The sequence below is a fragment of the Micromesistius poutassou genome (assembly GCF_964030765.1).
Source record: "Micromesistius poutassou genome assembly, chromosome: 4".
Lineage (NCBI taxonomy): Eukaryota > Metazoa > Chordata > Actinopteri > Gadiformes > Gadidae > Micromesistius > Micromesistius poutassou.
This window is the reverse complement of record NC_140274.1, coordinates 16,947,831-16,972,669: the sequence shown is the minus strand read 5'-3', so window position 1 is coordinate 16,972,669 and position 24,839 is coordinate 16,947,831. Positions and strand designations below refer to the sequence as shown.

At 46.4% G+C, this 24,839-nt stretch overlaps 1 protein-coding gene across 1 annotated transcript in view; it reads left to right on the top strand.

Annotated features, from left to right (window-relative positions):
- The window catches only part of LOC311342310 (rho guanine nucleotide exchange factor TIAM1-like), a gene marked incomplete at its 3' end in the record, with an annotated part of 53,737 nt that overhangs the window by 7,268 nt on the left and 21,630 nt on the right, over nucleotides 1–24,839 (top strand). Inside the window, exons 2-7 of the mRNA XM_084467151.1 lie at nucleotides 17,378–17,460; nucleotides 17,835–18,810; nucleotides 20,570–21,077; nucleotides 21,537–21,709; nucleotides 22,402–22,626; nucleotides 24,201–24,386. Of these exons, the coding sequence (XP_084323277.1) occupies nucleotides 17,845–18,810; nucleotides 20,570–21,077; nucleotides 21,537–21,709; nucleotides 22,402–22,626; nucleotides 24,201–24,386 (2,058 nt within the window). The 5' untranslated portion in view covers nucleotides 17,378–17,460; nucleotides 17,835–17,844. The remainder of the gene's footprint in view (nucleotides 1–17,377; nucleotides 17,461–17,834; nucleotides 18,811–20,569; nucleotides 21,078–21,536; nucleotides 21,710–22,401; nucleotides 22,627–24,200; nucleotides 24,387–24,839) is intronic.

Sequence of the window (24,839 nt, the reverse complement as noted above, 5' to 3'; positions counted from 1 at the left end):
CCTGCTCATGCAAAACAAGCCTTCCTCGTGTTTCAGCGGTAACACAGGGTGACCTTGCTGTATCTTCCACCACGGCCTCTGTCTTGACATTTAAAGCCCCTCACAACCCTACACCAGGTCAGGAAATATATGCATCAATTAAGGAAGTACTTGTGCTTATTATTAAGAAAATCAACGAGTCTGGAGGAACTTTTTGATTCAAGGCAGTTGAATAAAGGCAAAATATGCCTAGAATATGCCTAAAATTTTGACTGGACACAGTCAAGTAAATGCCTCATCGACAGAGAATACTGGATAGATAGATAGATCGATAGATTTACTTTATTGATCCTAAGCTGGGAAATTGCAGTGTAGCAGCAGCATTACACACAGAAACAACCTTGGCATATATATAAAAAAGCAATATAAAATGAAATATAAAAAAATGTATAAATAAGCAGTATAATATAATTGTAGTGCAAAGTAGACAGTAGAAATATAAATATATAAGGTGCAAGTGAACAGATAAAACATATAAGGTGCTTTGAGACTGTATTATTATTATCATGACCAGAGCTTTAGCTGTTATTGTACAGTGTGATGGCATGTGGCAGGAAAGATTTTCTGTATCTGTCCCTTCGACAGCGGAGCTGGAGTAGCCTGTGAGAGAAGGTGCTCCGCTGTCTGACCACTGTGTGATGGAGAGGGTGCTGTTCATTGTCTATGATGGATAACAGTTTATTTAGCGTTCTCCTTTCCACCACGGACTCAAAAGACTCCAGCCTGAGACCAAGTACAGAGCCAGCCTTCTTGATCATTTTATCTAGTCTGTTGGTGTCGCTGGCTCTGATGCTGTATGCAGAAGAGCCCCCACCATGTCAAAACTTTTTGCTTGTAGCACATGTTTGTGTGACTCCAGTGTTGATTTTGTTATTTGATTGTTCCTGGCTTTACTTGTTATTGTCTTTGGATTAGTGATCGACCGATATATCAGTCGATATTTGCGTTTTTAAAGTGTATCGGCTCCAAATATCGGCTCAAGAAAATCGGCAGCTCGTATCGGTCATCGGCTAAGGCTGATGAAAAAAAATCGATAGAGGCATCGGCCGATCCATATCGGTCGATCCCTACTTTGGATAAATGCCCCAGGCTAAATGTTAATATAACCCCCCCCCCCCAAAAAAAGCATATTTAAGGTTAGGAGTCTTACTCTGAGCCCTGCGGGCAAAATGTTTTTGCCTGGTTTTACTGTATAGTAATTGAACAAATGCTTTTATCCAGTGAATTCATAAAATGTCATTAGGGAGCCGTTACGAGTTAGATGTTTTTTGCTGCAGAATTCCTACAGGTAGTTTATGGTCATTGGGAACGAACCCAGTCTTTTCACTTGGATTTTGACTTGGAGTCAAACACCCTTACCCCAATATTGAATAATATTCAAGCAGTCAACACAACAGTCCTCCATCTTCAGCGAGTTATCTTTTTTTGGTAATGGGTGAACTTTGCTTGCACAATCTTTGTGTGCATTTTTGAAAAGCTTGTTGTTGGAGCAGATGGAATTTAGTGTTGACCTGTCTTCTTGATCTGTGCTCAGTAAGTGGTGCCAATAAGATTAAGGTTACGCTCTCTTTGTCTACCATAGGGCTACTGTATACTATTAGTAATTTAGCCTACACTTGTCCAATGTGACTTATAGTAAGTTCAGATGCATGTCATCTGGGATCGAACCCAGTTCCTTTTGGAAGGGAATTGGACACCAGCTATCCTGTGACTGTTGTCTTTGCGGTTTGTTCAGAAGGATGGAATTCAGCTCTCGGTCCTATGAAGCTAGCTGATGATAGCTTATTTGGCTTCTAGTAGACAAACATGTATACAATGATTTATTTTATATCCACAGTGTCATGTGGCCTATATTCTCACATATGTGTGTCAGTCTCAGAATACAAATTCTCATCCAGTCTGTGTATGGACGGATGTCAGAGCCCCTAGCTGGTGGGAGGCAGATAGTTTTAGGAAGATTCATGGGAAATTGGATCCCCCATATCCAAGAGAGATGCTCTGGCTCATTAGTGGTGTGACCTTTCAGCCTGGTCTGCATGCGCAGGTCAATGCTCACTGCCTAGAACGGTGAAAGGCAGAGGCAGTTAGATCCACCACAGAGCTGAGGGCATGTGGGTTTAGACCAAGCAATCACACCGTCTAGACACTAAGTGCAATATCTGCACTTGTTTCTCAGAGGGGCTAGCTCTATGGCTGCCTTTCTCTATGGTTCTCTCTGTCTCTTTGTTTCTTTGTCAGTCAGTGCGTTTACATGACACTCAAGAAAGTCGACTTATTGGCTTAGTTCAACTATGATTGGATTACTAAAATGCATGTATACACCTTAGTCGAGCTATACTCGAATCGAATTGGGTTACTCATAGTCAAATTAAGACCCCTAGATAATGCGATTCATAGTTGAGCTTAGCGTGCATGTAAGGAGTCGAATTGGATTATGCGTTCAATTGTGTTCTACGCATGCTCAATCTTTTCCCGGGGCCATGAGCCGGAAGTAGAAGGAGACGATAGTCGTGTTGTTGTCACCGTCGGATAAGGGATAACGAGAAACGGCGATTTATTTAAAAAGGTGGAGCAGAAGATGGTGGAAGCCGGTGAATGTAGTTACCCCTATAAGAATTGTGTCCCGGCTGTGTGGGTCATCAACAAGGTTGTAAAGTAGTAACTTCGGGCACATCTGTCAAAATAAATGTTTTTTTCTCCAGACGTGTTTACGATATTTATTCATTCATTGCGCCACTGCAGGGAATGCCTATGGACGGGTGGCGGAGGGGCTGCTTCGGCGGGAGAAAGATGTTTTCAGTAGTCAACTCACTTTGGGTCGGCGATTTATTTAAAAAGCTGGCGCAGAAGATGGAGGAAGCCGGTGTCGTGCCAATGTAGTTACCCCCTATAAGGAGTGTATCATCATCAACATGCATTCAGTACACACTACGCTTCGATTTAACCCAAGGCTGAATTAAAAGTACATGTTTTTCTAAATGTTGCTCATCAACAAGGTTGTAAAATAACTACAATCTTTATTCATTCATTGCGCTGCGGCCGAACTGATGGGGGTATTCTCTGATATTATGAATCTTACAGACTGCATCGGGTTCTCCGAATCTCTGGTACTTCCACAACAAGTAAAGACTCCTAGTCTGGTTTACCTCGCCCATGAGGAAAAGGAATTGGGGGAAATTAACTCGGAGAGATGATATGGACCCGAAGTGAACTGCCAGCTGTCTACTGAAAACATCTTTCTCGAATGCCTCCTGAGTTTGTTGTTGCTGGTGACGTAAAGAGGTCAACCGGTGGCTCTATTACCACTAGTTGAAATGGGCACCGTGCCACCTATTGTACCGGGGCATGACACGCTACGGCCAATGAATCGATTTACTCACCTCCATGTATACGCGGACAATTGCAGTTGTCCAATTGAGGAGCATAGTCGAGCTATGGCTTTAATCAAATTAAGCTGTGCATGTAAACGTGTCTCTTGTCTTTTTATCTATGCTTCTGTCCCCCTCTCTCACTATGACTACTTAGTCATTCAGCAGATTATTTTATCCAAAGTGCCTTGTAATTTATTTTGTCAGCAGCAAGGACCTCTGGTGCCTCGCGTCTGCGGAACTTCAGGGTTTGAACCCAGAACCTTTCAAACCTCAACCAATCTGTGATCTGTCTCTCTGCCTCTTATACTCTTGGTCTCTCTGCCTCTTGCTGTCCTCCTGAATCTACCGCGGTCTTGATTTTGCCCCCCACGACATCACCGCCGCCATGACAACGACACTCACAGCCTCCGGTTCCTTCACAAGTCTATTTTAGACCCGGGGCTGTGGACTCTTAATTATCGTTGCACTCAACAATAAAAGTGCAACCTTGGCTTAACTAAATCTTAACTAAGTGGATAAATAATGGTTGACTTTTGGGTGGGTTGATCTGCTTTTTACAATACAGGTACCAGAACTACACATCCTGGAAAATGGAAAAATACATTTTATATAGGTATGTCAATTATACATACAGTATATTTTCTAGATAGATAATAATGGGAATAAATAAACAAAAGTAAAAAACAATCATATCAAGGAAGTCTCATTATATAATGTTACATACAACTGTTTAAAAGCATACAAATTAAGATGCGTAATGTGTGCAGAGAGGTAGTTTTGAATAGGTGCATTTAAGTGAAAATAGTAAGGAGGAAATGTGTTGTTTATTTAAGTGTACCATTCACCATTTAATGTCCTGACATCAAAACTCGGACAGCTGTAATAAGAGTTTTTCACCAATGTCCTCTTCTTCATTTCTTCCTGACCCAGTGATTTGTGAGAGGTGACGAGACAAGGAAACGACGGAATAGGTTACAGGACAAAGGGAAGGACAGGAGAGGTCAAAGGAGGGCTCAGTAGCAGAAGAGGTTACAAGGTGGTGTGAATATGATGCTATCTCAAGATGGGGGAGGAGGGTGAGGAGGTTAAGGAGATGGGGGGGGGGGGGGTGCAATTAAAGTACTGGGGGGAGGGGACACATTCCTCCTGGCTGTTCGTTTGCAGTTTTAAGGGTGTGTTTGTTGGGTGGGGGGGGGGGGGGGGGTGGGGTCCAGGGGAGTGAGGAAAGGAGGAGGGTTTTAACAAACACACACCCCACCTCCTCTTCGCCACACACAGAAACACACACTCTCAGTCCCTGAGCCCATCCACTGCAAACAGGACTCACTCCTTTGAGCACCGGGAAGAGGGCCATATCATTACTTTTTTTGTAAAAAGTTTTCTGTCCTGGGTGTTTATTGAGTTGCCCCCGGGCCTGCAGGGATGTTGTTGGATGTACTTCCTCTATTCCTTGATTTCTTACTGAAAGGAGAGAGGACACATCTTCTAGGATCACCCAAACCTCCTCCTACCCTCCTTCTCTCCTTTCCTCAGGTAAGGCTGTTGTGTTTGCTTCTCCCTGGTTTCCATCTCTTTCTGGGGGGAAACCAGAGACAAATGGCTAAGGGCTAGATTGGCCTTTTGTGCCGTTACAGGAGGTGTTGAAACGAGAGCAGTTGTGGCCATAGCTGACATTTGTTCTGTGGTTTTGAGAGGGAAACTGGGCAGTAAAGCAGTGTGTTTCTGTGAACGATTGCAGCACAGTCACAAGTCACCCTGTTCCTCCAGTGGCAGATCGGTTGTGGACACTTTTGGAATGCTTACAGCTGCAGGTAGGAATCCAAACTAAACATGTTGGGATATGAGTGCTATGAAGTTTTGAATAAGTAGTTATCTTACAGGTGTGTCTCCCTCCATTGTTTGGTTATTCAAATGAAACACAAAGAAACTCTGCAGTGTGTGCACGTTTACCCAACAACTTCCTGTTTGCCGCTCTTTTTATAACATGAATTTCAGAGCATGTCTTTTTGTTCTGGGTGGGTGTTAGGGCTATGGCCGTAGCTACCTGTAGCGCTATTTAGGACAGCTTTCTACCTACGTACGCAGGCAAGGAGCTGCTGTGTAGGCTAATGTATACTGTGTATACCGTTCAGCGGGGGAGACGAGACAATGTGTCCCCAGTCAGACTTGTGATGACAAAGCCGGGCTATTGCTGCTAGTGGTTGGTTAGTGGGTTGGTGACACTGTGAGCGGCAGATGATGAATTGCAAATAATAAGAGGGCCAGAGCTGGTCAAAGTCAAGGAGAGCTCCGGCTGTGCGTCAACAGGGGTGGGAGGGGGGGTTAGGGGAGGGATGTGGGGTGTGGGGGAGTCAATTTAAAATCAGTTCTTTGTGTGACTGGCCCACTGGGACGAGATGGGCGAGAAGTGGTCATCTGGAGTCATAGTTATGGAAATGATGGCACGCCTGGGGAATTAGGAGGGGGGCTGTGGTTCAACTAGCCGTGGCTCTGGGGGCTCCCATGTGTTTACCATGAAGCTAAACATCTGTTGCAGAACACATTGATTGAGTTTCAAACACATTATTATTATCATTTCTTTATGGACAATCAAATTGCATTCTGTCTGACTTTAAATATATGTATAATTATTTTTTGTTGGAGATGCAGTAATGTGAGAAAGGTATTGCATGTTTAGATAGATATAGATAATATATACAAACTCCAGTTTTCCGTCACTGGCGCCTCATTTAAATGAGCTGTTCAGGTTATTAAATCTCTTGTATTAAAGTGGAAAAATGGACATAGCTGCAGAGTTGGCAGAATTACAGCCCTCTTTATTATGCTATAATGAGACGTTTCTCTCCTTTTGGTTTGAATCTACAGCATTTAACCTCTCAGTGAACCAGGTATAATGTGCCAAAACCTTTCCTCATACATGCATGCATACTTGGGTAATGATAACAGTGTTGCATTTTATTTTATAGGGCTGTTTTATTTGATGTAGTGTATATACATTTGTAAAATGGGATTGATGCTTTCTATAGCAGCCCAAAAATAAACAAGGTATGTCTAACAATCAAAAAAACTATTATGTGCTATATGCTATTATGTAAAGCTACTGTAACACACATTCTAATGTGTGGAAAGAGGATGTATCATTGTTGGGAACGGTGTCATCATAGTTTGAAATCATTACCCACTATGTTTTTGTCCTTCACATATTAGAATGTGAAGGACAAAAAGAGTTGATTCTTAGTCACAGTGACTTTCTGTAACCCTAGACCTAGAATATGTATTTGTGGAAAGCAGGTTTGTGGCATGTCTGTACACATGCAAACAACATGATATTTGCTCTGATTAGGTTTCTTGTTTTTACTTAAGGCCCCTACCCAGGAGGCTACAAATATGCAGATTCCAAGCATGTTCCCACCAGTAGCCTAGTGTGGACCACCGACCCCATGGCAAGGCAAGACTGATCATCAAGACCAGTCATGTAGCATGTACTGCAGAAGTCGGCCCTAACCTTAATAGCCGTCTAGTGGGTAGTAAGCTTGAGACAAACATGTTAGTGTATTTGTGTGTTTCGCCAGTCTGAATCCTCAAATCGTATTTGTAGTCGCCGTGTCTCGCCGTGCCTTCTGTGTGCCCAACAGGCTGTGGAGGGTGCGTGCCGATTGGTCGCAGGCTGCACAGCCCGTCTCTGAATATTTTGGATTGGTGTGTGTGATCAGGCATGATGGATGTTGGTGCCTTTAGCCGACCGTGCTTCGTTTGTTTTTAGCTGCTGGCTAACAGCTGGCTCTGTGATTCTTCCATTCGCAGTCTGCTTGGTTCCACAGGATCACATGTAGGACCACAGCCCCCATCCACACTTCATGTAGATCATGTAGTACACATAACAAGGAAACATTATGTATTATACTACTAAATCGAATCTATTCTTTGTGTCTTTTCATCTGAATATTTGTCCTCTGGTTAGAGCCGAGACGCTGGCCGTGGATTATACTATTACAGCTATGACTGCTGTTTCTTCATGACACTGACCCTATAATGCGCCCCTTAAAAGCCTGCAGTAGGCTTATGTCTGCATGTCTGTAATGCTGTAACCTAATTGTCCATAGCGCTGTTTTTTATGGTAACACTGCCTTCATGAACACCACATTTGTGTGTGGGTGATATGGGGTCTGTGCTGTATAAATCACAATTGTTTGCATGCAGTAGACATCACAGGCCTGTGTAAGCTAACAATTGTGTTTGTGTATTGTACCGTGTGTGTGCAGTAGAAACCACTAGCCTGTCATAAAGACTATGATCTGGGAGCATGGAGCATCAGACATCCCAAGCTGGCGTTGTGTAGCACAGTGTGTTTGGTCTGAGCTTGTTCTGCTTGGCTGCACAAGGCAGTGGGGAGGGGTAGGTAGGGGGTCAGGTCAGCCACTCAAACACTGCTCCCGTTGATATATGCCTTTCAACAGCCTTTATCCAAAGGTATAGCTGAGACAAGCCCATACCCCGCAATTGATACCTTATAGCCAGGGGAAAAGACACGCCCTGGAAGGAAAGAGGAATGGTTTAAGAGTTGGAGGAACCTATCCTGCTCCTGCGATCCAGGTTGATGTGTTTTAGGTGTGTTCACATATTTCTTTCCACGTGATGTTGAAACCCTGAAGATCATCTCTACTCTGCCATCGTGAATACTTTATGTAGAGCCCCTCTCCAAGAGAGGCCCTTTTACAAGAGATCAGAGAACCCATCCTGATCTATCAATATTGTAGCGGGAGATTGTGAAGAAAACAGAGCTTGACGTGTGTGTCTGTGTGTGTGTGTGTGTGTGTGTGTTGTTGGAGATGGGAGTTGATTGTGGGTTTTTGGAGGGTGTTGCATTAAGGCAAAGTTACCTTGACGTACCCTGCCCTCTGTGACTTGAGAACTAGTTAAATGGGACCTGTCTCGCTCTGCTATTCTCTAAAGTAAGAGGGTTCTGCCCCTTACATGTACAGGGTAAAACATTGCAGCCTGCAACATCAACTTTGGTTTTGTGAGAAAAAATCACGTAAAGGTTTGAATGTTGACGTTGGTCCAAGTCAACTGTCAAACCTTTTTTGTGGAAAAAGAGTTTAAGCAGTACTCTCTTATATTAGAAAGTAGTCAGGCATGACTGGTCTCCGTGAGGTCGGGGCATTGCTTCTCCTGTGCAGGAAACAGAGCCTCACAGTCCTGTAATCAGGGTTTTCCTGGCGGTGTGTCCCTGGCCCTGAATGGCCATGGAGGGCTATCCTGGCTTGATTGCCAGGTGAATGGTCTTGCCCTCCGGGGGGGTCTTGGCCTTTTGTGTAAGGACATCAACTCCAATTCACTGCCGTTGAACATTTCCATTGGCATGCTAATGATAGCTCACTAGCATAATTAAGAGAGTTTCAATCGCTTGGTAGACCGTTATACGCCCCTTCAACTTGGTAAAAAAAAAATGCTACAATATATTCATTCAGCTAACGTCCTGTAATGTAAGCCTGTTTCTCTTCCACTAAACGGTTGTCATTAACAAGTGCGATGATATTAAATCCCAAACAGTTTGGTGTATTTAAACAACTGTGACATAAGTTAGCACCATGCCGTTTAGTTGCCTTAATAAACGTAACAGTAGAAGGATTAAGAAGGATACAAATCTGAATGATAATACTGGTAGGCTGTCCTTTAGAGATCTTTATACTGTTGCCCATAAATTGCTCACACTTTGGTTGACAATTTACCACCGAAAGCCTGTAGCACCCTTGTGGACCCAGTCATTGTGCATTAGATAAGATGAAGCTGTCACAAAAGTGTGTGTGTGTGTGTGTGTGTGTGTGTGTGTGTGTGTGTGTGTGTGTGTGTGTGTGTGTGTGTGTGTGTGTGTGTGTGTGTGTGTGTGTGTGTGTGTGTGTGTGTGTGTGTGTGTGTGTGTGTGTGTGTGTGTGTGCCATCCCATCCCATTCAGTCTGGAATTTGAAGCATGTAAATGCAGCATAGAGGGATGCCTTTTGGTAGTGTTGGTGTCAGACTAGACCTTTCCTCTTGTCAGGGTTGGTCTCCCAGACTGTGAGAAGGTCATCTCTGGTTTAGCTCTTTGTTTAGAGGAGCTATAGACAAAGCCGGGAGGAGGAGACTCCTCCGCGGTAGATGGTTTTTCTGCTTATATTTGTTCATGTCTTTCTTCATGGACGTTTCTATTGTAGTAAAATAATTTTTAGAATACAAATGATGGTGATTAGATATGTGCTCTATTCATCCCCGAGGACAAATTGAGGCACGACAGCACTCCATATCTGAACACAAACGAAAAATATACATTTTAAGCAAGTGTATGGAAAGCAATAAACCTACAACAGCATACCACAGAAATGCTTGTTGCTGTTTTGGTACCACACACATATAGCATAACAAGCCGGGTATCTTGAAAGATTTGGGTGAGTTTTTAGTACCCTAAAGGGAGACGCGTCAACCTATTGCTGTTAGTAAATACACGTTTTCTAAAGCCGGAGCCAGCTGCTGACACCGGGGCGAGTCACCACATGTCCAATGACCTGCTGGATGTCCCCCTTCAGGAGCTTTTCACACACCACGTTTTAACCGCCTGAGTTAACACTAGTAAGCATGTCGCACACATTAGCATGCCAAAGGTGGTGGACGTTTTGGTATCAAACACTGCTGTGCTCCTGGCCATGCCTGTTAACCACCTCGAGCTAGGATAATGGCTAGCCGAGGGTAACCATGGTTACCCGGTAGCCATGCCAGTGGAAATATAGCGGTTCAGGCTCTCACACCACTGGGTGGGCTGGGTCTCCAAAATTGAAGCGTTAAATTTGGCATTGTAGCGCTAGAATGCGCTTTTGGGCTCCACTCCTCGACTCAATGTGCATTTAAGACGCGAGTAAGAAAGCCAAGGGGGACATTTTTGACGGTCGTAATAACAAAACCAACCATCATTCATCTTGGGTACAGATGAGAGGAGAGGGTGGGATTGTGGTGGAAGGGGGGGTGGTGTTTGTGGTTGAAAGAGGAGCGGGGAGAAAACCCCATCTTTGATCACATGTTCATCAGCCGAATTGCTTTGGTGGGGTGTGGAACCTGCGTCTTCAAAGGTGATGGAGCCAGCCCTACTATTAGTCTGTTGACACGGTAATGGGCCTCTAGTTGTGGCTGCACCAAGACTCTCTCAGACAGGATTGTCGTGAGCATTCCTTTCATCTGGATAAACCCTCATTTCAGGGGGACATATCCTCTTTCTGTTCAGACACACAGACAGACGTGTACAGACCTATACAACTTTGTTCTAAACTTTGACAAGTCCTTTTTAGATTTATAAACAAAAAAAAAATCAAATGATCAAATTGACAATTTTGCTTAAAGCTGAAGTATCATATACAAATTCATCATTACCTGCCCCCGCTTACATTATACGGCTGTCAACATCTTGGCTTGTACTGACAGATATCTTGGCACTTATTCACAAGGAATATATATTTATTTTTTGTAAGTGTTATTGGCTCGTAATCTGTTTTAATGTGTGAAATAATTTCTCAAAAAGCCATAGGGGACGGGAATTTGAGGATGGCACAGTTGGTTGAAAAATCATAAAACAAATTGTACACAGTATGAGAGTTTTAAGCATTTCATCCCTGATGATGTCTTCCCGCTAGCCATTTAATCTGGTAACTCTTTCTCATTGTGGACATAAAGGATATCAAAAGGATTTGTATGGATGAAAACTGGCACTGACTTCAAACAAAAGCCACACACACCTGTGTTTTTATGTACCCTGTGTAGTGTTCAGGTTACCGGAGTACTGTGTTGGAGCCTGCAACTTGTTGTCCCCAAAACATTCCTTCCTTTCACCACAAGGTTTAGCATGGTGACAGGAATGTGTTTGCATGTTTGCACGACTCTCTGCACTAACAAACAAACTGCAACATTGACTATTGACATTGTTCTCCTGTTTTTGTCCTGTTTCTATAATAATGTAATTCAGAAATGCTGCCGTTTGCCTCCCAGGTGATTCCTGCTGTTCATTTTGTCCTCTACAGTAAAATACCCATCGCTTGTGGTCTATGCTGCAGGGCAAAAAATGTAATTTTCTCCAAAGCTTGAAGTGCAGTGACAGCTTCTTCCTCTGGGCTTTGGTGTGCACTGGCATTCAGGAAGTAGAGGTTGGTGGAGGGGGCTGGGGGTAGGATGTACCTGCCGATCGCCCTCTGTCCCAACAGGCCCAGGTATTTGTCGAATTTCAGCCTGGCTTTCAAGTGGTCTTTAATGACAAAGGGCGCTGTAAATCTTCATGTGGCATGCTGCTTCAGGGATGCACCAATCCAAGCTCTGGAATGGGAGGGGTTCAGCATGTGGACATTTTGTGTTCACTGCCACATGGGTCAAATATCAAAGGAGTGCCTGAGAGGAGCATCCACCACGACTCACACTCGCTGACATTTCTTTGTAGTAGTTTGCTTCTCCAGGAACTCCAAAAGTTTATCAGAGAACACACAGGAACTACAGTGGCTTGTTTCTCAGAGAACACACAGGAACTACAGTGGTTTTGTGTCTTGGAGAACACAGAAACTGCATCTGTAATGTCTTTTGTCCTGAAGCCCTCTCTTATCTCCTAATCTTATCACTTCCATTGGTAGAGGGGGGATCACACAGTAGAGAGGGACCCAACATAAATGAGCAGATTCACTAAATTTGCCAAGACAGTTGTCATCAGGATAGGGTGGTTATTTGGGTATTCGACTCCGTCCTGAAATAATATCTGCAGTCTACCTGTAGGCATCCCCCTTACCTCTACCAGGTATCTGAAGTCACTTGGGTTTAAGGCGTCTGCTGAAGATAAATGACCAAATCCTACACAAATAGTAAGCAGAACAGATAGTCAGCTAGTTGTGTATGTCTTTGCATTTTAAGTTTGCCTATCTGGTGCAGAGCCTTGGAGCCCATTGTTGTTGCTCTGTCTCACAGTAAACACATTGTTCCTCTCGGCTCCGTGGGTGGCCGGGAACGCGGTGGCCATATATTTAATCAAGGATCTGGAGGAGATCTGTGTGTGTGATATCTGCACTTGTTAAGTGAATTTTCACAAAAGCTCTTTAGGCCCATTGGTTGCTATGCATTCCTGTGGGGTCACCTGTCCGGAGTTCCCTGTTACCTAGCACATGCACACCAGCTTTTCACCGGAGGCCCCTACCCCTTCTTTAAGGGATCCGGCGTGACGGAGCAGGGTTAAAAGGAGTGGAGCTGGTTCCCTGGGGTATAGATCGGAGAGTAGAGTGTACTGTTGAAGGGTATTCTCTATGCAGCGTAGTTTAGGGGTTGTGGTTTTACATACCAGCTGAGAAGGCTCTGGGTCTGAAACCCCATTGTCCACAATCTACCTGTAGGCCTCTTCCCATACCTGCTCTGTAATGACCTGACGTGTTGGCTTGGTGGCTCGACTTGTAAGTTGCAGACATGGACAAAAATGCTGCATGGTGACCCTCTCTTCAGCCACCTTCCTGTCCATCTTCGCTGTCCTGTCCATAAAATGGCAAACATGCCCCAAAAATATTTTCCACATGATTAAATGATGCCATTAGTACAATTACCTAAATTACATCTTCAATGTAATAAATTCTGAAGCAAAATCCATGGTTTGGTTAACGTTTCACCAACAACTCCCAACCAGCTAGTGGTTGATGGACACAAGTGTGTAACAGTGTGGATGTGTGCATGCAAAAAAGGCAGGAGTGGGAGGCTTGAAGTGGAAAGCGCAGTGACGGACTGGTAAAGGCAGCAGGACGGTGAGAACACTGCAGTATTGAAACGCTTTGGACCACAAAACTGCAACCACCGCGCCTCTGAGATCTGCCAAATTCAATATCCCATCTGATCACAACATGCTGCCTCACTGCAGACTCTACTCCACCCACACCGCGGGTACCCCCTCTCTGCTCTGGTCCTTCTGTGGCCTTTCTTAATACATATTTTTACATTCAGCAGCTCTTTTTTGTTTTGTGTAAAGTTTTACTTTATTAGTAGTATATGGTCGATTTTATTTTAAACTTGTACTTGCCTTCGCTCCTTAAAGTGAACCCAAATCTGTTCTTTGTTTTGTTTTAAACGTGGTAATATGCCTTATATGCTTGTAAGCATAGTAATATATGCCATTTTGTCACTGTTACTAAACTGAGAACGTAATTTAGAGAAAACAGGAGAAAAAAAATTGTGTTTTGGGCAGTCTTTGCCAACCAGTTTGTAGCGCTCCACTCTGCTCCGAACTCCAATGCTGTCCAACGACGCTGTCTTGACCAAGGCACCCCGGAGAGCGAGGTGTGTGGAGCTCCGTATAAGCACCACTTTATTTTGATGGAGCTTTTAAGTACTAAGAAACTTTACCAATGGGTTTAGCAATGGGGATAACATCCCCCCGTCCTTCCAGAAACTCAGTGTTCAAATTTTACACTTATTATTATTTATTTATTTTTTATATCAGGGCCATGTGTTTTTCATTCTATGTAGATTCAATTAGCCATGTCATGTCACTCTGATTCACAGTCTTCATGTTACGTATGTTTTTGTTATCCATAGATTAGATGCCTTTTGTTATGCATGGATAATCTCCATCAGAGATCCTTTACTATTTTAATAAGTCATTGAGCATACATGTCATCTCGACTTACTCGCTTAAAGGCAGCATATTAACATGACTTACTTAATCAGGTGTCCATGTGGTCTTGCTTACGTAGGCTGTACCTACTACGCACCAGGATTAGTGAACACAGAAGCGGCATCAGATGCGGGGACGAACGCAACCCCGTGGCGGCGCACTTCAAAAAGGCCGGCCACAACCTTTGCTATCTCAAATACACAGGGATAGAAAAAGTTAACAAACCCCCAAGAGGTGGTGACCATAAACGCTTACTACTACAGCGCGAGACCTACTATATTCACACTCTGAACACCATGTCTCCAGCATGTCTAAATGAAGAGTTTGATATCAAACCATTTCTGTAGGCTGCCTGATTTACTTTATCATTTTTTCACTTCGTTTCATTTTGTTCATATTTGTATTCTCATTGTGGTATTCTCTCCAAGCTCAAATGTAAACTTGATTTTTAACTTGCCATGTTTAAAATATGATATTTATAAAATGATATTTATGGAGTTGTATTAGACCATTTCACATTAGCATTACTATATGAGCCTCTAGCAGGCCTGAATGTAATTTCCTCCTGTTCTTTAATAATAGTACAGGCAATATTGATTGGGTGTACTGTTTGGGTCAATATGGCCCCCTTGTGTATATTTTGTATATATTCTTTACTCATGAGGGACACACCCCTTCCACTATTCCCAGGTATATATACCACATCCCCTACACCGGTTCTGCATTGCACTTTTGATGAAGGACTACATGTTCGAAACGTTTGGGAGCTTTAATCAGTGTGCGGACCTTTATCATTTCTTCTCAGCATATTAACATGACTCAGCCTCTAAATGGAATTTCAGTGAAGTCATGAAAGAAAGGCCTGGGAGCGTCATCTGCCGTCCGGTTCGGTTTAGCACTGTGTTAGCCTAGCACGGCTTCTGTGAGTGTCCCTAATAGGGATTCCATTCTGAGGTTGTTACAATGCATTAGCATCACTGCGGCTTCCCCCTCCTGTTGGCATCTGTCCTGACTCTCCCTCTATCTCACTCCATCTCACCCCTCTCCCTCCCTCTCTCGCCATCTCTTTATCCTCCTCCATCTCCCTTAGTCTCTCTCCATCTCTCTCTGGTTCCCTAACGGAGGAGGGATGGAGTCAGTCTGTGGCTGCAGTGTTGGCGGGTGGTGAGTGGGTGGGTGTGGGACCCTACCAAACTCGGACGTCACTCCGATTATGCTGTGCTGTGCAGTACCTGGAGGAGAGGCAGGGAGACGTGCAGGCAGATAGAGTGAGACGAGTGAGCGAGGTGGAGGGAAAGAGAGGCAGGGTGAGAGAGGTAGAGTGAAAGAGTTGAGCAGAAAGAAAGATGAAGAGGTAGAGTGAGAGAGAGAGAGAGGGAGAAGGACGGTAAGTGTGAGTGAGTGAGTGAGAGAGGGAGCGAGATGCAGTGAAGCATAGAGAACACGTGAAGCAGAAGGACGTTAACGGGAGAGAGGGACGGTGATAAAGATGGAGAGATGGGGATGGAGTAGAGATGCGATGAGGGGGAGGGAGATGCGACGCAGTGATGGGTGGAGGGAGGAGTGGGGAAAGGAGTGGGAGGTAGAAAGTGGGGGGGGGGGAGAAAGAGAGAGAGAGAGAGAGAGATGCAAAGCGAGCGCACCAGACAGAGGGAAACGGGGTCAAGTCCAGTTTACGCAACGCCCCTCCTCGCAGTACGCTGCAGCACACGCAACAGCGGGCCGGGTCCCACGCATCTCTCTGACACACACACACACACACACACACACACACACACACACACACACACACACACACACACACACACACACACACACACACACACACACACACACACACCCCCCCCCCCAGGGCAGTTGACCCATAGGGATGTCTACAACAACACAGCTGTGGGCTGAATCTTCCGGTCGTAAACCAACCCCAACCTCTAGCCCACTTACCAGCACCTCCAGGCTCCGCCGGCCCTAGGGTAGGTACATCCAGGCCTTACCGGCCCATATGTTAGACATTTTCCCCACTCCGCACCCCAGGGGGGGCCACTCCAGGGAGTACCCCCTTATTATTGGAACTTATTCACCTGAGGCATTGCTTTCCCACCGGATCTTTATCCAGACCTCAACCACATCATACCCAATACTTTCTTAACCATCTCAAACCCTATACCCTAACTTAAGAGTCTATAACCTAATACCCAAACTTAACCACACAACAGCTAAGCTTCACCATCTCTTACCTAAACCATTGCTAACTGAATTCCTAAATGTAGCCATCCTAGCCATCCTAATCTAATCCACCATCCATTTTTTCGGCATGTTCCATAATGTTTCATGGGGAAGATTAACTGCAAATTCTGCAATGTTGAACCACAAATGCAAGAGAAGAATCCTGGGAACAGCATGTACATTAACTGATTATGCAACAGATCAACCCCAAGCCCTAGGGCCCCTGGGAGCCCCCACTGGGAATAACTCACTCACTCACTATGACAGTTGGAAGACAGCCATGCATGCAATCCAAGTCAATTGGACCGTGATAACTAATAACTAATAACTAATAATTGTGTGTCTCTGTTGTCCTGAGGGCATCAATCAACCCTTGTGTTGGCCCCTGGTTTCCGGGGCCCCAGGGCTAGTCCAGGGGTCTCTGTCTGTCTTTCCCTGGCTGACAACAACAGCAGCCGTCCCATGCATGGGACCCTGTGTTGTTTTCCTCTGCTCTGCATAGCTGGTGCTCACTCATGCTTCAAGTTCTCTGTCACTGTAGTTTCTGTCACACAGTCCTCTCCGGTTCCCTCCCGCCCTCCCCTCGCTTCCTCCCCCTGTTCCCGCTGAATATTGAGAGGGGGGTGTGGTACATCGCCTCTCCTTGCCTCTCTGTTGAGGGGAGTAGGGACTGTCATGTGATGCAGAGATGGCGGCAAAGCGTTTGGTTAGAGTAGGCAGAGTCGTTCAGGAGAGCCACGGGGACTTTCCTACTCATCTCTTCTGGCACGTTGGTGGCAATGATCCTGGGTCATACATTTATTATTGTATACTGCCTTATCTGCCCTCAGTTGATGGGCTTATTTTTGTCTGTATGAGCCAAACTAGCAATATGAATGTCATACTCATCTCATCTCAGCCCATGCTATTGTTCTAGTTGACAGGATGTACCCAATCGACCAGCTGTGGTTGACTGTCCGTAATGGTGTGTGATTGATTTGAATTATGTAACCCGGTGGAAAACATGACTCCTGCATAATATTGTGTTCAGTGTGACTTGTAACTGCTGTTAAACCTTAACTTCATCCTTCTCTCCTTCTTTCTCTTTTCCTAGAGTCCGTAGGGCTGCCCAGAGAACCAACTGCTTGAAGATCCAGTCACATTCAAAATGCCTCAAACATCAGTGACATCAAACGGGTAAACAGTGTACAGAGTGCTTTCAATCTTTTGAAGGGATTTTCTGTTGAATGCTGACTGAATGCTGATTAAGATTTAGTCAGAGTGCCTTAGGATATACCCCCGGGGAAAACTGTCGAAAGCGCCTTTCTCCAAGATGGAGAAATAATAATGATAATGGGGTGTATAAATAAAATGAGTGGAAAATACTGTAAGGCAATATAATATTGAAGTATAAAATGATTATAGCTTGTGTATATATAAATATGTATTTTATATGTATGCATGAAAAAAGTGGAGTGATTAAAAAAAAAGTGTATGTAGGATGAAATATCTTTTATATACAAAAACAAAAAAAGTTGTGGTTAACCCTCTCCCTTTTCTTTCCATCAAAGACTTTGAATCATGGGCAACGTGGAGAGCCAGAACGGGGACTATGCCCTTTACGGGACCGAGCGCGGCCCCTTGTCCCGCAAGCACATGTCCCGCTCCCTGCGCGTCTCCAACAAGCAGTCCCGGCGCTCGCGCCACGCACTGTCGGGGAAGATCGAGCACCGGAACTCGGAGACCAGCACGCGCTCCAGCAGCACGCCCAGCATCCCCCAGTCCCTGGCCGACAACGGCCTGGAGCCCTTCAACGAGACGCACGTGCTGCCCCACTTCGGCAGCCCCATATGGGTGGACCGCGTGGCCATGAACCTGCGGCCCGTCTCCTTCCACAACGACCTGGTCAACCCCTCGGTGCGTCTGGTCGGCACGCGCTCTCCCTCGCCGCAGGGCCTCGCCGCCCGGGGCTCCCCGACCCGACGAGGGGGACGGGAGGGCACCTATCTCCAGAAGACCAGCGACGGCTCCTCCGCCGCCGCCGCCGTCGCAGCGGGCGGTGACACGCTCGGCAGGAGAGAGAAGAAGAGGTCCAAGTCAGCGGACATGTGGCGCGAGGACAGCCTGGAGCTGTCGCTGTCCGACATCAGCCAGGACCACCTGACCAGCACCGAGGAGATCATCGACGCGGCCAACCAGAGGGAGGACTACACCGACTGCGACGACCAATCGCAGAGCAGCCCTCTAGGCGACGACGGCGGCGGCGGCGGCGGGAGAGCTAACTCGCTGGACCAGCTGTACAGCCCCAAGAATATTGGCGCCGGCGGGAGACGGCGTGCGTCACGCGGGCGCTATGCCGCACGGGACGGTGGCGGCGGTGGCGGCGGAGAAGACAAGATGGTTTCTACACCCGAGGAGGAGGGGGGGAGTGGGTACGGAGCGTACACGTTACCGTGCCGACGGTCCCACTGCCTGTCCGAGGGGCTGCGGTCCCACCAGACCACCAGGAACGACTCCATGCACGGCAGGAGGGCTCAGACCATCCAGGTGAGGGACACACCTGAGACGCATCGAGGGGCGAGTGGCGGGGCGCGTTTCGGCTGGAGCAGGAGAGGGAGGAGCCTCACTGTGGGCAATTAATGCTCTGAGAAAATAAATTAGATAGAAATGCTATATATATTTATGATACACCCTTTTATAGGTATCAGGTAGGGTTATATCAGTGATACATTTTAATGAATGTGTCATTAAGCAGACACTTTTTTTCCAAAGAGACTTGCGAGTGAATTTGAGAACGAGTAGCTACAAAACAGGGCTAGTTCAAAAAACAACAGGACAGATTGTAGCATGCATATAGGAATAATAAACTCACAGGGAGTTCTGCATTTTTTATTACTGGTAGGAAGTGTGACCGGTTCACAAAGCATTAGGTTCATCATGATTATGTATGTAGAATCTCTTCAGGTGAGCAGGATATTGAAAGGATATTATTGTTGACCTTCACGTCCCCCTTATTATTGTATATGGGATGTTTATTGTGTGTATCTTTTACTCTGTGATGCCACATGTACATTGTCCTTCGGTCTGAGAAGGGCACTTAATTGAAATTTTGATTATTATTGTCAGACCTTGAATGCAGAAGTCTGCTTCCCATTGGTCTTCTGACGGAGTGCTGATTCCTATTGGCCTATTATTAAGAGATACGACAGTTGGTCCCGAATGCAGAAAGCATCCCAGTGCATCCAGTCTTGCTCTTGAACACACCACTATCTCTGAAGACAGCTCTTTCCTCCGTCCTGTCTCCTGTCGCTCCCCTGTTGTATTGTCACTGCTCTGCTCTGTTTCTCAGCTGCTGCATTCACAGGCGAGATAATAACCTCCATAAACAGATTATGGAGAGGAGGGGAAACATGGTGGCTGCTGCCGGGGGGGAGGGGGGGTGTGTGTGTGTTGGAGTGGAGAGAGGGCAGGGGGTAGGGGAGAGAGGAGGAGGAGTGGTGGGGGAGGAGAGTGCAGAGACGGAGGGGATACTGGAAAAAGGGGCTAGGGGAGAGAGGACAGGGGGAGGGAGGAGGTAGTGCGGGGACAGGGGAGTAGAGACGGGGGGTGGTTTTAAAGTCACTCCCCTGTTTGAAATGCCTCAACCTTTTGTCATGGTAATGAGGAGTGGAGGCCTGGAGAAGAGTGAGACAGTTAAAAAGAAAAGGGGGAGAAACGTTGTTGTCGGCGCTCCCTCCGTACACATGAATGGACTTCTGGAGCGCATAATTTTGTCACATGACTCGGGCGGCGATAGCGGGTTTGATGAAGACTCCCCTTCATGTCCCTGGGAGCCCCTGGGTGTGTTGTGGAGTCCAGCGCCGACCCCGCGGAGCTCTCTCTCCGAAGCGGCAGCAGAACCTGGCCTTTTAAATTCAGAGTCCCAGCCAGCGTCTCCGGATTACACGGGCCTCTGGGGCTGCTTCTGCTGCGTCTGCGCTACTGTAGCCACCACGGGGTTTAGAGCATGTCTGCCTGCCTGGCCCGGTGCTGTGCTGCATGTCCTCAGAGGCTGGGCCGGTTCCCCTCTTTCGGGAGGGGAAAGTTCTGCTTGAGGGAACTCTAGACTCTAGCTGTTTTGTGTTGTTTACATGTACGTGGAGTCCTTTCACCGCTTTTACCCAAACGAGGTGAGGTGAGGCTGAGAACAATCAAAAATCTGAACTAGCTACAAAAGAGGGAGGGACCTTATCTTTGCACGAGTTTGATCTCACCTGTCTCGTGGTTTTTTTGTCTGTGTCCCTTTGTCCCTTCCCGTGGCCGGTAGGACGTGACGGCGGGCGACGGCAGCGAGTACGACGACAGCGGCATCGACGCGGTGACGGCGGCGGAGACGGAGCACCAGTCGCGGCGCTACAAGACCATGTCGGCCTCCTTCTCGCTGGGCTCGGCTGGCGGCCGCAGCGCCTTCGCCGGCAGCGACAGCGGCAGCAGCAGCGCCGGAGGGGGCGGGTCCGGGTCGGGTGGGGGCGGGTCCGGCGGGGGCGGGTGTGGCGGCGGCGGCGGCGCACAACAGGGCGTGTACGAGAACTTCCGGCAGGAGCTGGAGATGAGCTCGTGCCAGACGGAGGAGGAGGCGGGCTCGGCGCTCAGCGGCGACGAGCACAGCGTGGCGAGCTCCACCTACCAGTCGGACCCGCTGCTCACGGTCGCGCAGGGCACCGTGCGCAAGGCCGGGCGCCTCGCCGTCAAGAACTTCCTGGTGCACAAGAAGAACAAGAAGGTGGAGTCGGCCACCCGGCGCAAGTGGAAGAGCTACTGGGTCTGCCTCAAAGGTGTGGACATGACCATGCTCTGACCTGATAACATGACCGTGGTAACACTTTGTAACACTAACCTTATTACAAGTGGAAGAGCTACTGGGTCTGCCTCAAAGGTCTTGTCACCTACTTTAAAATCATAACGCTTCCATAACATTACCATGACAACGGGCTATAATAATATCACCATAATAACATTACCTTCATAACTTAACCATAACATAACATTCTATAACATTACCATAATAACAGGACCACCCGAACCATACATTATTAACATTAACATACATGCTTAGAGCTCAGTGGGTCTGCAGTGGAGCTGCAGTTCTTTAGTCCAGCCACTGGAGAGCAGAATTTAGTCATTTAAATGAAAACAGGCATTTTTATATATATATATATATATATATATATATATATATATATATATATATATCTCAAATCCTGTTCCTCATTGATTTTGTTTTATTTTCCCAGGATGCACTCTGTTCTTCTACGAGACCGACGGTCGCTCGGGAATCGACCACAACAGTGCCCCCAAGCACGCCATCTGGGCGGAGAACAGCATTGTGCAGGCGGTCCCCGAGCACCCCAAGAAGGACTTTGTCTTCTGCCTCAGTAACTCCCTGGGAGACGCCTTCCTCTTCCAGGTACAGGCGTGTGGGAACTGGGAAGTTAGTCAATGTCCTTAAAGAACCCTTCTCCGGGACCTAACCCTGGAGAATCTGAGTTGTATTTCCAAATAACCTTTTGCATACACAAGGGATTTGCTTAGGTGCTGAAATACAACATATGAAAATCTGAAAACAACTCCTCCTATTTTTGACTTTGACCTTTATTTTAGAGGTTAGGTTGTTATATTTGCATTCTGAGTTTACATTTTATTAATAAGACTCATTCTGTATATAGAGGATATAAATTCTGCTGTTCGCAGTTGATATTACCATTAGTACGCTCCTTATGTTAACGTTATATTTAACATCTGTGAAATAGCTGCTCGTGAAAGTAACATTGTTCCGTCCAAACATGTATTTGAGTTGGTTCATTTGTATGTCTCTATAACTTTCAAAAAGGTTGAGTCTATTTATGCCCAAGCAACTGAATAATTGACCACACGGAAGTCTAATGAAATGGAAAAGCTGCCGTTTCTGCATGGCAAACCTTTTAACCGGCTGTTCCCACTTTTCTCGTCCTGGCCTGACCTCCATCACTCCCAGACCCTCCACCAACACCGCCGTTGAACCTACTCTTTGTGTATATAGCTAGCGTTTCTCTGAATTGTGTTTTCTTCTGCTTCTTTGCATGTCCTTTCTAAACCATATATGCTCTTCAAACTCTCCAGACGTCCAGCCAGACGGAGCTGGAGAACTGGATCACGGCGATCCACTCGGCCTGCGCCGCCGCCGTTGCCCGGCAACACCACCGCGAGGACACGGTGCGTCTGCTGCGCGCCGAGACCAAGAAGCTGGAGCAGAAGATGGACATGGACGAGAAGATGAAGAAGATGGGTGACATGCAGCTGTCGGCCGTCAGCGACACCAAGAAAAGAAAGACCATCCTGGAGCAGGTGGGAGTTTGGGCCCAGACCTCTTCCTCCGTCCGCCCCCAACACTGTTTCCCAAATGCATCCGACGTTTGCGGTCTCGGTGAAGTGGATACACCGTTTACTTTTCACTATTTAGTAATTCAGCAAACTTTAATATTTTGTTATACTTTATTTTTCCCAATGTATTCTTTATTTAGGTCTCAGAGACTCATTTAGGGAGAACATCATCTTCAGTGGTGACAAGATTGCAAACGGAGATGTATACATATAAGCAAGTGTGTAATTGTAAAACGTACAATTATACACAATCCCTGTCAACATGTTTATATGACCTGTCACGTTTTGACCTGCTTTCAGTGGCAGGCAGGGGTAAGACATTTTGCTAAAGGATGCCTACAGGTAGGCTGCAAACATGGTGTTCAAACCAAGAACATTTAGGCTGAGAGTGCACAAACACCCTAGCCACCAGACTAAACTGCCCCTAAACACATTCTACAAACAAAGGGAGCATTGTATAGCGCTAGAGATCGCGCAGGGTTAAGCACATAGGAACACCAGGGTCTTTATGGTTCTAAGTGTTAAAGCGACAGACGGATCTCAGCCATTTAGAAGATGATGATTTTGAGATTTGTTTTTCAGCAGCACAGAGCACAAAAGGCGATGGCTCTTAAAACAAGAGCCACTTTAAAGTTTACCAATCCGACAGCCAGTGAAATCCACTAAAGATGGCCGTGAGTTTGGCACGGCCGGTTCGTCAGGTTTTGTGCCGCCCTCGGCTGTCAAAACAGTCCACCGAGTTGCGTGCCAAACTTCCAATTCATAGCCAAAAAATCCCCAATTGGCCTGAATGGGTCTGTTTACAGAAAAGCAGGGTTCAACCGGCCTTTGTCCCGCCAGGTTAGGTAGCGCCTGCTTGTAGCGGCCGGTCTCCTGGCAGTGTCAAGTTCCTCATTGTGCCTGCCTGAATGGGCCTGGTCCCACAGTCCCCCTCCAGCCGCACACCAGGCCCCCGGCTGCCAGAGGAATGCACGCTTCTCTGGGCTCCTTCACAGCAACGCAGCACCTTCCAGCCCACCCCGGTCCCCGGTCCCACTCTCAGGGACCTCCTCCAAAACACTGACACAGGGCCGTGACGAGAAGGGTGGTAATGGAATAATTTAGCTCTCGCCCCGTCCATTAGACAACACGGACAGCCCTGGCTGGCTGTGTAGTGGACTCTGCACTGCAACACTGGGTGTTGCAGAAGGGAAGCCTCCATCTTACCCTGAAGGTCACCAACTTAATTGGGCCATTTGGAGAAGGAAAGAAGGTGGACCACCTTCTCTTTGAACTTTTTAAACATGATTCTATTTCTTTTCTATTTTCTTTTCTTTTTTTTTGGTCGCGCTACAAATACCAACCGACTTTCGCCCTCCATGTGTTTTGTGCTTTGGCCTATCAATATCAGCTTGCGCTCACATTGTTTATCGTTTGATCTTCTTCTGTCAGAATGGAGGAGCTTAAAGTTGCTAACATTACTTCCTACGTCCTTGCCTGCCGTCTGTCTCCTGGAAGAGTGATGGCCTCCTCTCTTTTCACTCCTTCCCCCCTGGCAGATCTTCCTGTGGGAGCAGAACCTGGAGCAGTTCCACATGGACCTGTTCCGCTACCGCTGCTACCTGTCCAGTCTGCAGGGAGGGGAGCTGCCCAACCCCAAGAGGCTGCTGGCCTTCGCCTCCCGGCCCACCAAGCTGGCCATGGGGCGCCTGGGCATCTTCTCCGTGTCCTCCTTCCACGTGCTGGTGAGTACCGTCTACCACCCTGTCTCTCTCTTCCTGTCACTGGTTCTCCCTCGCTGCTGTCTTGCTATGTGCTGGTTGAATTGTATTTAGTAGTTTAGTAATGTGGGGTCCTGCTATGGATGAAAGGTAAAGGTAAGTGAAGGTAAGTGTTCATTTGTTGAAAATGTATTTAATGGTGCGTAGCACAGTAAAGATTGGACACACACATTGACCTTGACTTCCTATTTGGTTTTTAGTTCCACTTGAAGTTTCTTTGTCATTAGAGCAGTTGTCATTATGGAAGCTCTCTCCACAGTCTTGTGATCTTGTGATCGTGCCAGGCTGAGGCTAAAGTTAGTTTATTAATTAATGTGAAATTCTGTGATTACTGGCATTAAAAGGTCAAAATAAAACTGGTGAAGAATAAAATAAAAGATATGATACAAGATTTAAAATAGATAAATAAAAGATAAG